The sequence below is a fragment of the Prunus persica genome, chromosome G1 (genome assembly GCF_000346465.2).
Source record: "Prunus persica cultivar Lovell chromosome G1, Prunus_persica_NCBIv2, whole genome shotgun sequence".
NCBI lineage: Eukaryota > Viridiplantae > Streptophyta > Magnoliopsida > Rosales > Rosaceae > Prunus > Prunus persica.
In genome coordinates, this window is record NC_034009.1 from 41,364,257 (window position 1) to 41,377,149 (window position 12,893).

General features: G+C 36.3%; 3 protein-coding genes across 3 annotated transcripts; 2 read left to right on the forward strand and 1 right to left on the reverse strand.

Moving 5' to 3' along the window:
- On the forward strand, positions 975-2,505 carry LOC18793692. The gene is made up of 2 exons (XM_007226619.2): positions 975-1,400; positions 1,522-2,505. Exons 1-2 carry the CDS (start codon positions 1,097-1,099, stop codon positions 1,572-1,574), a joined length of 357 nt encoding a protein of 118 aa, XP_007226681.1. The 5' UTR covers positions 975-1,096; the 3' UTR covers positions 1,575-2,505.
- Positions 7,042-10,482, forward strand: LOC18793028 (UDP-galactose transporter 1). Its single transcript, XM_007222410.2, has 5 exons — positions 7,042-7,509; positions 8,050-8,299; positions 8,400-8,607; positions 9,541-9,772; positions 10,101-10,482. Exons 1-5 carry the CDS (start codon positions 7,399-7,401, stop codon positions 10,320-10,322), a joined length of 1,023 nt encoding a protein of 340 aa, XP_007222472.1. The 5' UTR covers positions 7,042-7,398; the 3' UTR covers positions 10,323-10,482.
- Positions 10,986-12,862, reverse strand: LOC18788964. The gene is made up of 3 exons (XM_007226698.2): positions 12,110-12,862; positions 11,405-11,526; positions 10,986-11,288 (listed from the first exon to the last, which is right to left on the reverse strand). Exons 1-3 carry the CDS (start codon positions 12,497-12,499, stop codon positions 11,138-11,140), a joined length of 663 nt encoding a protein of 220 aa, XP_007226760.1. The 5' UTR covers positions 12,500-12,862; the 3' UTR covers positions 10,986-11,137.

Here is a 12,893-nt window from a genome sequence, read left to right on the forward strand (position 1 = left end):
AAAATATTATTCAAAGAGGATGCATGAAGGAGACCAAGAAAATATAAACTCACATGCCCAACAAGCAAAATGGTTTTACGCCCAAAATATTAGGCTCGGTCAAATACTATTGGAAAAACGCAATCAGCATTTTATATTCTACTCGGAAGGGCATAACTTCTGGTACGCTGTGACGTCATCCTTCGTCCCGTGAGCATCAGATTCCAGACTGCATCTGCTTCTTCTCGTCGTTTTCTGGCTTTGGCTTTTGCCTCTTAAACCCCAGACGCCGCCTTTCCAAAAAACCTCACTTGAAAGAGTTGAGTGACAGTCTGGCGGAGTACGGAGAAATTGGAGCCGTTGCTTCATATCATCACAAAGGGACGTATAGCCGCGCGGCTATACGCTTTGAATATGTTCAATATTTAAGTCGTATAGCCGGGCGGCTATACTCGGTATTATATTTGAATATTTAAATAGTATTTACTCTTTATTATATTCGAATATTTGAAATAGTATCGCCGGTCGGCTATACTTTTTATTATAAATATTTTAATATCTTTAAAATAGTATAGGTGTCCGGCTATACTGTTTAAATATATTCGAATATTTTAATAGTATAGCCGCTCGGCGGTACTCTTTATTATACTCGAATATTTAAATAGTATAGCCGTTCGGCTATACTCTTTATTATATTGAAATAGTATAGCCGTTCGGCGATACTGTTTAAATATATTCGAATATTTTAATCGTATAGCCGTGCGGCGATACTCATATATTATATTATTTAAATAGTATAGCCGTCCGGCTATACTGTTTATTATATTTGAAATAGTATAGCCGCCCGGCGATACTCTTTAAATATATTAGAATATTTAAAATAGTATAGCCGTGCGGCCATACGCTGTAAATATATTCGAATATTTAAATAGTATAGCCGCCCGGCTAGACTCTTTTAAATATATTAAAATATTTAAATCGGTATCGGTCTGTCTCTCTGTGTCACCGGCACTTTCATCTTCCAATTTAATTGGTCTGTAGGTCAACAACAGAGAGAAGAAGAAGGCAAATTTCTAAAGCGGCGTCGTGTTGGTCGTGAGCTCTGTGTGTTCCAAAAATGGAGTTCGTTAACAAGGCGGTGAGCGCTGCAACGAAAGCGGCGAAGAACAACACGGTGATAAACGTGTGCCTGGTAGGCTCGTTCATCGCGCTGAGCGTAAGGTCGGTGAGGCAGCAAAACGACATCGAATCGCTGGAGGCGGAGAAGGCGTCTCTCATCAAATCGAACAAGGCTGCGAAGCAGACCATGTGGGACTGGAAGCAGCAGCTTTACGCCGAGGCCTCCTCCACTGGCGGCGCCGTTTTGGTCCCTCTCGCCAGACTCAAAGCCATTTACGGCGAAGCTCCCGTTGCCCAAATTGGTAATTTCACTCCCACTCTTCACTCTCTTTGATTTTGCGTTTGTTTTTAGGGATTGGACAATTTTTTAGGGTTTGATCCTTTGTGGGAATTTTCTCATTTATTGATTGATTTATTGATTAGGAGAGGCTGTGAAGGAAGAATCAAAATCTGCTGCCTCCAAATTTGTGGTCTGATTTTGGGACATTGGGTTGCTGCTAGCATTTGCAAATTGGGTATTTGCTTTCTTTGCCTTGCAAGCTTGTAATGCAGTTGCAGCTGAATTTAATGGTCAGGCTTTGAGTTCATTTTGCACTTCTATCATTTTGGTGAAGGGAGAGAGGATCATTTTGAACTCATTCAAGTTTGCCATGGGACTGAATTTATTCATTTCTCTGTGTTTTTATGTGGCATTTGCAACAAATAAGGACTCTTACAGTTGGATCAAGGAATGAATGAACAAATAAGGACACTAAATAACTGTACTATTGATCAAAAGTCCATTATAATTTTTTGGGCTTTTATCACAAGTGTGGTCTCTAAACTTTTTATAAGTCCTCATTTTAGTACTCAAATTCTCAAATCAATCAATGTGGTCCTTAATTTTTTGGTTTACACATCAATTTGGTACGTCTCACTCCAACATAACTTTCGATAAAATTGATTATGTGTCGTTGGTATGACTGACTTTAAAAGGATATTGTCATCTAAATATAGGTCATTTTAGTCCTGAAACTCATGTTTTTGCTCAACAAATCCATATTCTCTCCAATTGGAGTTTCACACTGGCGTTATTAAAGAAGAGTAGATGGTCTTGTTGAGCAAAATACATGAGTTTGCTTTATGTCATGGATGCATAGGTTGCATTTTGACATAAATACCCCCATCAAAGTTGGTCATGTGACCAATTTTGACGGAATGCAATGAGAGGGACCAAGTTGATGTATAGACTAAAAAATTAAGGACCACATTGATTGATTTGAAAGTTTGAGAACTCAAAATGAGGATCTGTGAAAAGTTTAGGTACTAGTAGTAGTAGTGACAAAGTGGATTGTATTGAGTGTTCACTGTGGAACCCCAATGTATTGTTTGCATACAATTAAATTTTGGGACTTACCATTAGAAACTTCATGTTTTGCCCTACAGTGAACAAAATGGATTGTGTTACCCGCAAATCTTGTATGTCAATGGCTGTTTGTTTGATGCGTGTAGGGGTGGTGCATCAACGATTAGAAGTCGCCCACTTGCGCGAAGTTCATAATTGCAAAGATTTTAGGGAGTTTCGTCCGCATAAATCATAAACCTTGAAAGGTAATGCAGAAGATGTAAAGAAGACCCTAATCAGAATTGGCAACCATTAAAAACCTATCTTTCGTTGCTACCATTCATGACTGTGAAAGACTAAATTGCAAGATTACCAATGCTAGAATAATAATTAAAAACTGATAAGTATAGCTAGAGGCCATTAGTAAATGGACAACGACAATCCAACCTCTATTTACTGTCTGATTTTCAAACCTACAACATTTAGAAACACTAAAAAATTAGCAGGAGATAAACCAGTTGTTTTCGTAAGTAGATTTACGGGATTAAATTCAAGATTGCAATCCATCTTTTCACAAATTTTTGGGTCATTCTTTTTCTACCAACTTGATCAACCTTCTCTTCATTATAGAGGGGGAAATGTCAAGAAATAAGCTTCAGTGGTCTTTGATTTGATTTCAGATGTGAAAGAGACCTGCATTTTGGCCTAAACTTGTATCCCAAGTAATTGATGTTTTAGTTCATAGCAATAATTGAGTTCACAGCATAATTGGGCGTTCCAAAATCAGCTTGTGAACAAATGGCATATACATATACCATTAGTTTGGCTGTTATTCCGGCAGAGGAAAGAGGTAGGAAAGAGATGAAGGGGAAAGAGAGCACACAAAGTTAACGAAGGTCTTCTTATTTTGGATTTAACTAATGCCCCAAATAGGTTTCAGTCTCTTTCATGCAATGAGGGATGATGACTGTAAAAACTTATTTTGGAGTGCAAATAACATTCGCATGATGTTATATGAATTTTCTAAAGACACCGAAAAAAAAATCATTGGTGTAAAGTGAATTGTTTCAAAGGACGCTATAAACTTAAAATGAATTGCTTTAAAATGGTTTTTCAAATTCAGATTTAGTGTAGCAACAAGTATTGAAAAATTTTCTTATAAATTAAAATGAGTTAAATAAATTTAAGCCTTATGATTAATTCCAACCATGCCTAAGCTTGACCTTTCATGGGACTATATATCTTGGTCCGTACATATACACGTCACATGTGCTTGATAGGATTCCATTTCACCCTAAAGATTTGACTCTAGAGCCGTGTGATCCACATCATGTGGCGCAAAGTTTGCAAGAATTTCTAAGGATTAAAATCAAGTTTTCTAAAAAGAACAAAACACGAGTAAAGATTTTTGTTTTTTTGTTTTTTCGGTGTGAAATCTCAAATAACATATACTAGTTGACACGAGGAAGTTGTTAATCAAAATCTAACTATTTGTTATCAAAATTCAACTCTCGTCTTTTCCTTAATCAAACTCTCACGAGTTTAATTTAGTTTTTTTGTCAATAACAAAGGGGAAAATCCTCACATGCACTTCGTAGTTGGAACACAAGAAATTATAATATCCTGATAATAATAATATTAAAAAGTATAGTTTTGAATAATATATTCTAGTTATGCTTATAGTTGTCGTAAAAGACGTATCATTGGATGTACATGCATGAGAAGGGAGAGGTGGATCTTGTCGTTCATGTGCTAAAGAAATAGGTGGGTCATACGCAAAGAGCCCAAGAGCATAATTTTGGAATATTATTTTGTGCTAATTAAAAACGAACAGAGACGAACTTGATCAATAATTGCTTTCAAATTTGAAGTCATAACCCAAAAAATGCATATCTTTGTAATCGTCACATACTTATGTATATGAATAAATTACAACGAATCGATAACATTACGTGATGTTATGACCATTATAATGAAGAATTACTTCTTCTTTTTCACAAGAGTAAGGTTTTCTTTTAAGATATTTTATTTGATGTGCTGATTTCAGGCAACATTAATGCAGTCATTTTCGGCCAGTCTTAATAATTAATAATAATTTGTTGGTCGCTTTTAGTTTTTAGCAAACGAAATTAATTAATTAAATGGTCAAGAAAGCATCCCTCTACCGCAATTATGGGGCCACACAAATCCATAATGTGCTTTATTGCACAGTTTCAACGTTACAAAAAAGGTCAATGTTGTTGGTGTCAAATTTTCATCATAAACCAACTGTTTATAATTTGACACAAAGGTTAGGTATCAAATTGTAGACCAGATGTTTAGGGACCCAGGACCATGTTTCTAATTTGATACCAAATGTTTGGTAAGTCTAGCCGAAAAAAGGTTCTAATTATTTCTTGTAGAAAATACGTAGAATTAATCAATTGGTCTTTAAGTGGTGCTTCATCAACATTTAGAGAATAATTGAAAAGTACATAGAGAGTCATCTCGCTTAGTAATTCGACGGATATGGGTAAAACTTCCCCAGTAACCAAGATTACCTCTAGAGTTGAAATCATCTTGAGATAATAAATCACAAAGAACTTGTTTAAAAACCCCTATCTACTGTCTAAATTATCCTAGATCAAGTCAGTTACATTAAAAACAAAACTCACAAACCGGCATAACTCCACTTAATATCACTTACTAATTTAGTTGGCAATCAAAGTGATCAATTATATGATCAATCTAATCATATCAATCACTTACTTAACGATTTAGTGACCTCAAATTTTGGATAGCATAAGCCGATTCCATTAACAATTCGATCTTATCGATGACTTCATCAAATCAGCTTAAGTTATCCAAAAATTAGATTTCAACTTAATTTTTATTGAGTTGATCAATTATCTCAATCCAAACTCGATCAAGGCTTTAAAATTTGAAGGCAGAGTCCATCCAAGTTGCACCCTTAATTATTATTGCAAGGGAGGTTCATTTGGACATTTAACCAAATGGAAGGTTGAAGGAACATTCTCATGACAACAGAAGAATTAAAAAACTGAGGGTTTTTAGATTGCCAATATTTTAGACATGAACTGAACAAATGGTAAAGTCACAATAATCACGTATTAGTCTAAATCTAAACCTCATTTTTCAAAATACAGGCCCACATGAAACTCATAACAGAAACAGAAAATTCTTGTTATAAACCAAAAAAACAAAAACAAAAAAGGAATAACCGTTTCTTATGCACTTGTAGCATCTTTGCCAACATGGTTTCCATAATTCAAATTATGCAATGCCGAAAATGAGATACCAATAAAAATGGCATTTTGGTGAAAATAAACAATAAATTTGGCATTCTGGCGAAGTAAAAAAAAAAAAACCCTTGTACAGAAGAAACTTATTAACATTTGCTACCTACTATATTAAGTGGAAGCTATAATTTTGTTGTACATTAATTACTATAACTCATAACTAGTTATTTATTAACACAAAATTGCAAAGTAATGTGATTGTGGGAGGGAGTTTATATAAATATTTAATGAGTGTTTTGAACATCTGCCCACATGGGTGGAATTGGAAAAGCTCAATCAATTGAGTTATACTCACTTACAATATCAACTATCTCTTTATGAAATGCCATTTTAAAAAATATTTAATGTTTGAATCACCAATTTCCCATTGAATTAAGGTTGTGTTTGATTCATAGGAAAGATCGCTTGGAGATGAGAAATCAATTGTTTTCCCATGTTTGGTAAGTCTATAAATAGGAAATGGTTACTTGGCACATGAAAAAATAAGAGAAAGGGGAAGGGGGAGGGGAATGTAACCCTCCTCCTCCTTTTAGTTTCATTTTCCCTTCCCATGAGAAAGTTTAGGAAAACAGGCCAGCATTAAATGCACATTTTTCATGACCTTTTTGTCCATATTAACAATTTAGAATTACAATATAGCATTAAATGCTTTCTTTTATTATTTGATTTTATATGGGTATAATTGAAAAATTAAACAAATTTTGTTTTACATTTCTACACAAATTAAACATGGGAAAGAAAATAATGCGGTATTTCTCAATACTTTCCCAAATTACCAAATATGATAAATGAATCTTCTATTTATCATTTATGGGAAATGACATGAGAAATGATTTTCCATCAAATCCTTTTCGTGAACCAAACAGGATCTAAAAATATATATACAAAAAATACTACCTATGAAAAATGTGAAGGCTGTGACGGTTATGCCAACATAAGTACACATAAATTAATCTTTTAATTAACGACAATGAAGAATAAACCCACCATGCTTAAGACATTTCAAGCAAAAATAACTGTTTATGTCTCTAATAAAACCTAATGTTGAGAAGCTTTGAAAGTTTAGAAGACAAGCACATGAGAGACTAGAGAGAAGCAGCCCCTAATGCTTCCATCAAATGAAACAAGTCCAAACCTAATAAAACTGTAGAAAATTCTGGTCAATGCCAAACCCACACCCAAAAAAAAAAGTATATTCATTGAATGGCTGCGATTTCGTGATCCCTTGGACCCCCACAAAACATAGGACCTCCCCGCACGTGGGACCCACAACCCTGAAAAAAAAAACAAAAAACTAGCAAGTCTATAACAACACAGAGAAGCATAACATTTCCATGGCGTGAGAGAGTTAAAAACGTTTTAGGAACTCCCAACTTAACAAAATGGAAACAGAGGGACAAATCACATGGCACTAACACACACAAACTCAACGACAGAGAGAGAGAGAGCTTAACCTCAATTGCACACCGTTTACGCTCTCATTTTCACTTTCTCAATTAGGGTTCTCTTGTATCTCTGATCTCCAATCTCTCTTTTCTTTAGCTGCTGTGGCCTGTAACTCTGTTTTTCCTCTGTTTCTGTAAGAAAATTCATCTGGGTCGCTTTTAGTTTTCGGAATTGAGGTGGGTTTTTCTGGGTGTTTGTGATCTGGGTCTCTTTGAGTGATCTGGGTCTGAGATGGAGGAGACTCGGCTGTGCCAGTGGAGCGTCATTCGATCTCTTTTGGCAATTCTTCAATGGTGGGGTTTCAATGTCACCGTGATTGTTATGAACAAGTGGATCTTTCAGGTCCTTTCTCTATGCCTTTCCCAGATTGTTGAATTTCGGTTTTTGTTTTTACATTTCTTTTCTAGATTTTTTTGTGAACTGAGGTGTGCTTAATTTTGATTTTTGATTCTTGGGTATGTAAAAATGTTCAATTCTCCTATGTTGCTGCCTTAATTTTTTATTTTTTTATTTTTAAGAATTCGTTTTGGTATAATTGTGTACATGTGAGTTGGGTTTTACATTTTACGACTGTAGCTGAATAACGGTTTCTCTTTTGATTTTGGATTTTGAAATTTTAATTCGTTATCATCTGATTTTCTGCTTCCTTCATATTTCCGTTACTGCCTGAGATAATGAAATTCTGAAAATGATCGTGATTCTTTAGAATCTCATGAGCAATAGTAGAAGCAAGATGGTCTTTAACTTCATGCAGTTTGGAGTCCTGTAGCTGTTTCATTTGTTTACATTTAGTTTCACCTGAACATCATTTGCTTCTCATCATTTGCTTCTCATGGTGGTCATCATGGTGTCCCTAATTTTGAAGTGTTTTCTTTTGTGCAGAAACTGGATTTTAAGTTTCCTCTAACGGTATCGTGTATTCATTTTATATGCTCGGCCATTGGAGCATACACAGTAATCAAAATTTTGAAGCTTAAACCACTAATAACAGTTGAGCCTGAAGATCGATGGAGAAGGATATTTCCCATGTCGTTTGTATTCTGTATTAACATAGTGTTGGGGAATGTGAGCTTACGTTACATTCCAGTTTCTTTTATGCAGACAATAAAGTCATTCACTCCTGCGACCACAGGTCAGTTCCCGAAATTGCTAACAGTGTTTGCTAATGACATACCCTATGAAAAATGTTATACTGTGTTGTAGCTTCATCTGATCACAAAGGGTTTGAACAGTTGTTTTGCAGTGGCTGGTTTGGAGAAAGTACTTTGACTGGCGAATTTGGTGTTCTTTGATACCAATTGTTGGAGGAATTCTTCTTACTTCTGTTACAGAGCTTAGTTTCAATATGTTGGGATTTTGTGCTGCCTTGTTTGGTTGTCTGGCTACTTCCACAAAGACCATCCTTGCAGAATCTCTGTTGCATGGATACAAGTTTGACAGGTAGTATCTTTGTTTTTGTTGCTTTGGATCCTCATGTCTTGTATTTCATTGTTTTTTTCTGTCTTTACTTTTTCGGAGTATTCCCCATATTTATCTTTTCATGAATTTTTTTGCCAACTTTGCTCATTTTATTTTTGTAGTTTTCTTAGGTTATTGTATGCCTGACGTCTACATTAATATCTTGTTTAACTTCCAGATTTAGTGTTATTAGATTTTTACTATCATGATAATGTTCGTGAGCATATATAAGTTGAAGATATGAATTTACAATCAGGTTATATGCTAAACCTTTCCATATCAGTGTGTTGAAACTTGAAAGACCCACCACACCTATAGCTGAAAAAGGACCTCCATTATGCCAGCTCTAACTGATATGAATATCCTGTTGACTTGTGCATTTCCTCATTTCAATGGATTTTTTATATAATTAATTTTCAAATAAGAATTATCTTGACTGATTGATTATAAGAATAATATATGACACAAAATGGTTCTTTGCATTCTGGTGAAAGCAGGTTGTATTGTATGTGCAATCCATTTTTCTTTGTGTGTTTTAGAACCTTTTGGATTGCGTTAGAATCCTTGTGAGGAATATGGTGGGGTTTAGTCCCGCTGCAGTGCAAACAACCCAGGATTTGCTATTTTTACTTTATCTTTTCAGAAATTAGAGCATTAACATCAACCTTTTTTCTTCGTCCATTTTTGAAAATCCCCAACCCTCGGAACCTTTTTTTTGTTTTTCTCAGTTTTCTGCTTGGAAACCCTTTCATGTGGGTTCCAACATTAGTGGTCTTTGTTTTCGTAGTGCTTGCTTCACTCCAGTCGAGAAGGGGTTGTTTTTGAGACTGTTCTACTTTTATGAGTGTGCATTAATTTATAGCTACAGGATTCATTCTGATATACTTCTATTGATGTTTTGGGTATACAACTTAGCATAAACACGGTCTACTACATGGCACCTTTTGCAACCATGATCTTGGCTGTACCTGCAGTAGTACTTGAAGGTAATGGGGTTATTGAATGGCTTCACACTCATCAGACTCTTGTTCCATCCCTCATTATTATATTCAGCTCTGGGGTGCTGGCATTCTGTCTCAACTTCTCCATCTTTTATGTGATTCATTCCACGACTGCCGTAACATTCAATGTTGCTGGAAACCTCAAGGTAATTATTAAGCAGTCACTTGCCTTGCAATTCTGATTCTATGATATTAATATTGCTCACCTTTGTGGCGAAGTAAAGTATTGTTAGGTTTCATAAATGATGCATCCCTTGACTGCACGTAGTATATACTTCTTGTCAAAGTCACGTCCAGCTGAAAAGCTGCTAGTGCTTTATTCTTCCTTATGCACACATATATCATTCAACTTTTTGATACACTGAGTTCAGGGCTAGATTTTTCCCAACTATTTTAGTCAATCCAGCCTTAATCCTTTTGGGGCATATGAAATACCTTGTCAATGGTCACATTCTCATATTGGATTGTGTTCAGGTTGCCGTTGCTGTCCTTGTTTCATGGATGATATTCAAAAACCCAATTCCAGCTTTGAATGCTGTCGGATGTGGAATAACACTTGTGGGATGTACATTCTATGGGTACGTGAGGCACCTGCTCTCCCAACAGCTGCCTGGAACTCCTCGAACACCCCGGACTCCACGGGGTCGGATGGAGCTGCTTCCCCTTGTAAATGATAAATTAGATGATAAGGTCTAATGATTCAAATCATGAATGAGGTTCCTGGCAGTTGGAAAAACAATTTATAGGAAACATCAGTACACAGAACTTACTATTCATTTCTTTGCTATGTAATCCTGCTTCAGATTGCTTCAAATTTTTAATATATGGTTTTTTGCCCCCTGCCAAACTAAAAAAATCTTCAGCTTCTTGTGGGTTGCCATATTCTGGGTGAATATCCAGTCAATTCAATTGTAGCCTTCCTTTGCAACTAGACCTTCATGACCCAAAGTGGCTTTCTTAGGTACTTTTGGGGGTCCCAAAGGACGCTATCACTGGCCAATCACAATGACACGCGGAATAATTTTTCTACATGTCATTGCATTATTGGCCAGAATAGTAAAATAGTGTTATTCCCGTTAAAAGTGAGTTTTTCTACTCCCCAAGGCCCAGAAAGCAAATGCTAAACAAGGTCTAGAAACCCCAATTTTGCTGTTGCAGCACCCAATTTTATGAGACCAGTAGCCATACAACTTCCAAGATTCCAAGTTGTTCATTAATAAAACTAAGACAGCCTCTTTAATTAGCCTCTGTAATAAGTAACTGTATGATCTGAAGTTGACTTTTGCAAATGGATCTTTGATTTTGAAGGAGATGGAGTGCACTTGACAGAGAATCCTACTACTTTAATTGCACATCTTGCATGAACATAGAAGGGCAGACTTTCATTTCATTAATTAATACATAGAAAGCTCATCTAGTTAGTAGTTAGATACTAAAATTACAAGCTAATAATCTATACTTAAATTACTTATTATGAGACACTAATGAGATTAGATAATCTTATTAGAGAACTAAGCCAAGAGCCAGAAATCCTTCTGCCATCTGGTGTTGATAAGGTAGCCACCCACACCCTTGCTCTGCTTCCTCACTCCAATTGTCAAGCACTCTGCATTGTTGATGCAATGCTCCACAAAGTCCTCAGTGCCGCTGCTTCCAAATAAGCTGCACGAATGATTTGAGGAAAAAAAAAAAAAAGGATCAACCCAACAAACATTAACAGTTCAGATTTAGGATCAATAATAAGTTTGAGATGCAAGATGGGAATTTTGTGGACCCACCAGCTGATGAGGGAAGAGGACTTCTTCTGACCCAGCACTAAAACTGATACCTCTAGCTTCTTCACCTGGCTTATCACTGTGCCCAGTCTTGGTCCTTGGATCACAAGTGCTTCCACTTCCACCTGAATTTTGTCCCCAACAAATAAAAATAAAAAATAAAAAACATTATAAGCACATGACTTGGTAATTGTAAGTGACAGACCAGAAGCCCATGTCCCCTCTCTTTTTCTGGGAAAAAGGCAAAGCAACTGAAAAGTACACACTGAAAAGAAAAAGAAAAAGAAGGAAAAAATTGAGAGGGAACTTGTCACTGAAAAAAAATCATTAGCCTTCTTCTCCCTCTAAAGAAGAGAAAAGACAAAAAAGAAATATTCAAAAATTAAAAACCAAAGAAAAAGAGGAAAAGAAAATTAAAATGAGCTGAAGGTGAAAGTTGTCCCTCTCTTCACAAAAGCAATGTAAGGTTGGGGACCAGAAAAGAACAGCATTCAAAGGTAAAGGAGAAAGAAAGATCCAGTGGGATCTATCAAACACAGTGAGAACAATCCCTGCCTTTTGCAACTTTTAGGATCTATCAAATAGAGCAAAAATAAATAAATAAACAAATAAAAATCCATGGAGCCCATTTGAGCTCTCACTTTGTTTGATCTGTTAAAAATTCTTGGAACATAAACTATAATCCCTAGAAAAAATAACAAAACTAACCTCAGGCTTGCAGGCCTTGCAAAGGGAGCCAAGAGAGTTGGCAAGGTAAGGGGAAACAGAAGAAGAGTCGTGGGAAGCAGGGATGATGTGAAGGAGAGTGAGCAAATCACCCTTGTTTGCTACATGGGTGAGAGCCCACATCATAGCATGCTTGGAATGTGATGAGTCATCCACCACAACCATCAATCTCTTCCTCATTGCCAACCCACCATTGTTATTGTCACTGCCATACATGTTAAGCCCTTCCATTTGCTTCAAGCTTCCCTCAGAGCGCCCAATACCACCACCACCACCACAAGACTTGTTATTTCCACCAACCCACCTCTTTGATGTTGATTTCCAAGCCTCCCTTCCACTCAATTGCCTTAAAAATGAACTTGGTCTTGGCATTTTCACTTACCTCTCTTGCCTAAATGTATGTCTATGGACTAAGAGTGTACCACTAGTACCAGAGAGAGAGAGATAGAGAGAGAGTATGTGGGGTTATTATAATGAGAGAGAACAGGGGTTTGTGAGAGTGAGAGAGAGTATGTGGGGTTTGATATTTAGGGGTTCTTGGTTATTATAATGGAGAGAGAGAGAGAGAGAGAGAGAGAGAGAGAGAGAGAGAGAGAGAGAGAGACTGATGATGCAAAGCCATGATGTTTTATCTTTGTGCAGGTTAAAGTGTCACGGGAACCACTGGCTGGTTGTGACTTTACTCTGCATAGAAATGTAAACAATCACACTGGTTTGTTTTGTTTGATATCTGGTGATGAAAGGGAGTATCTTTTGTACAATCTCT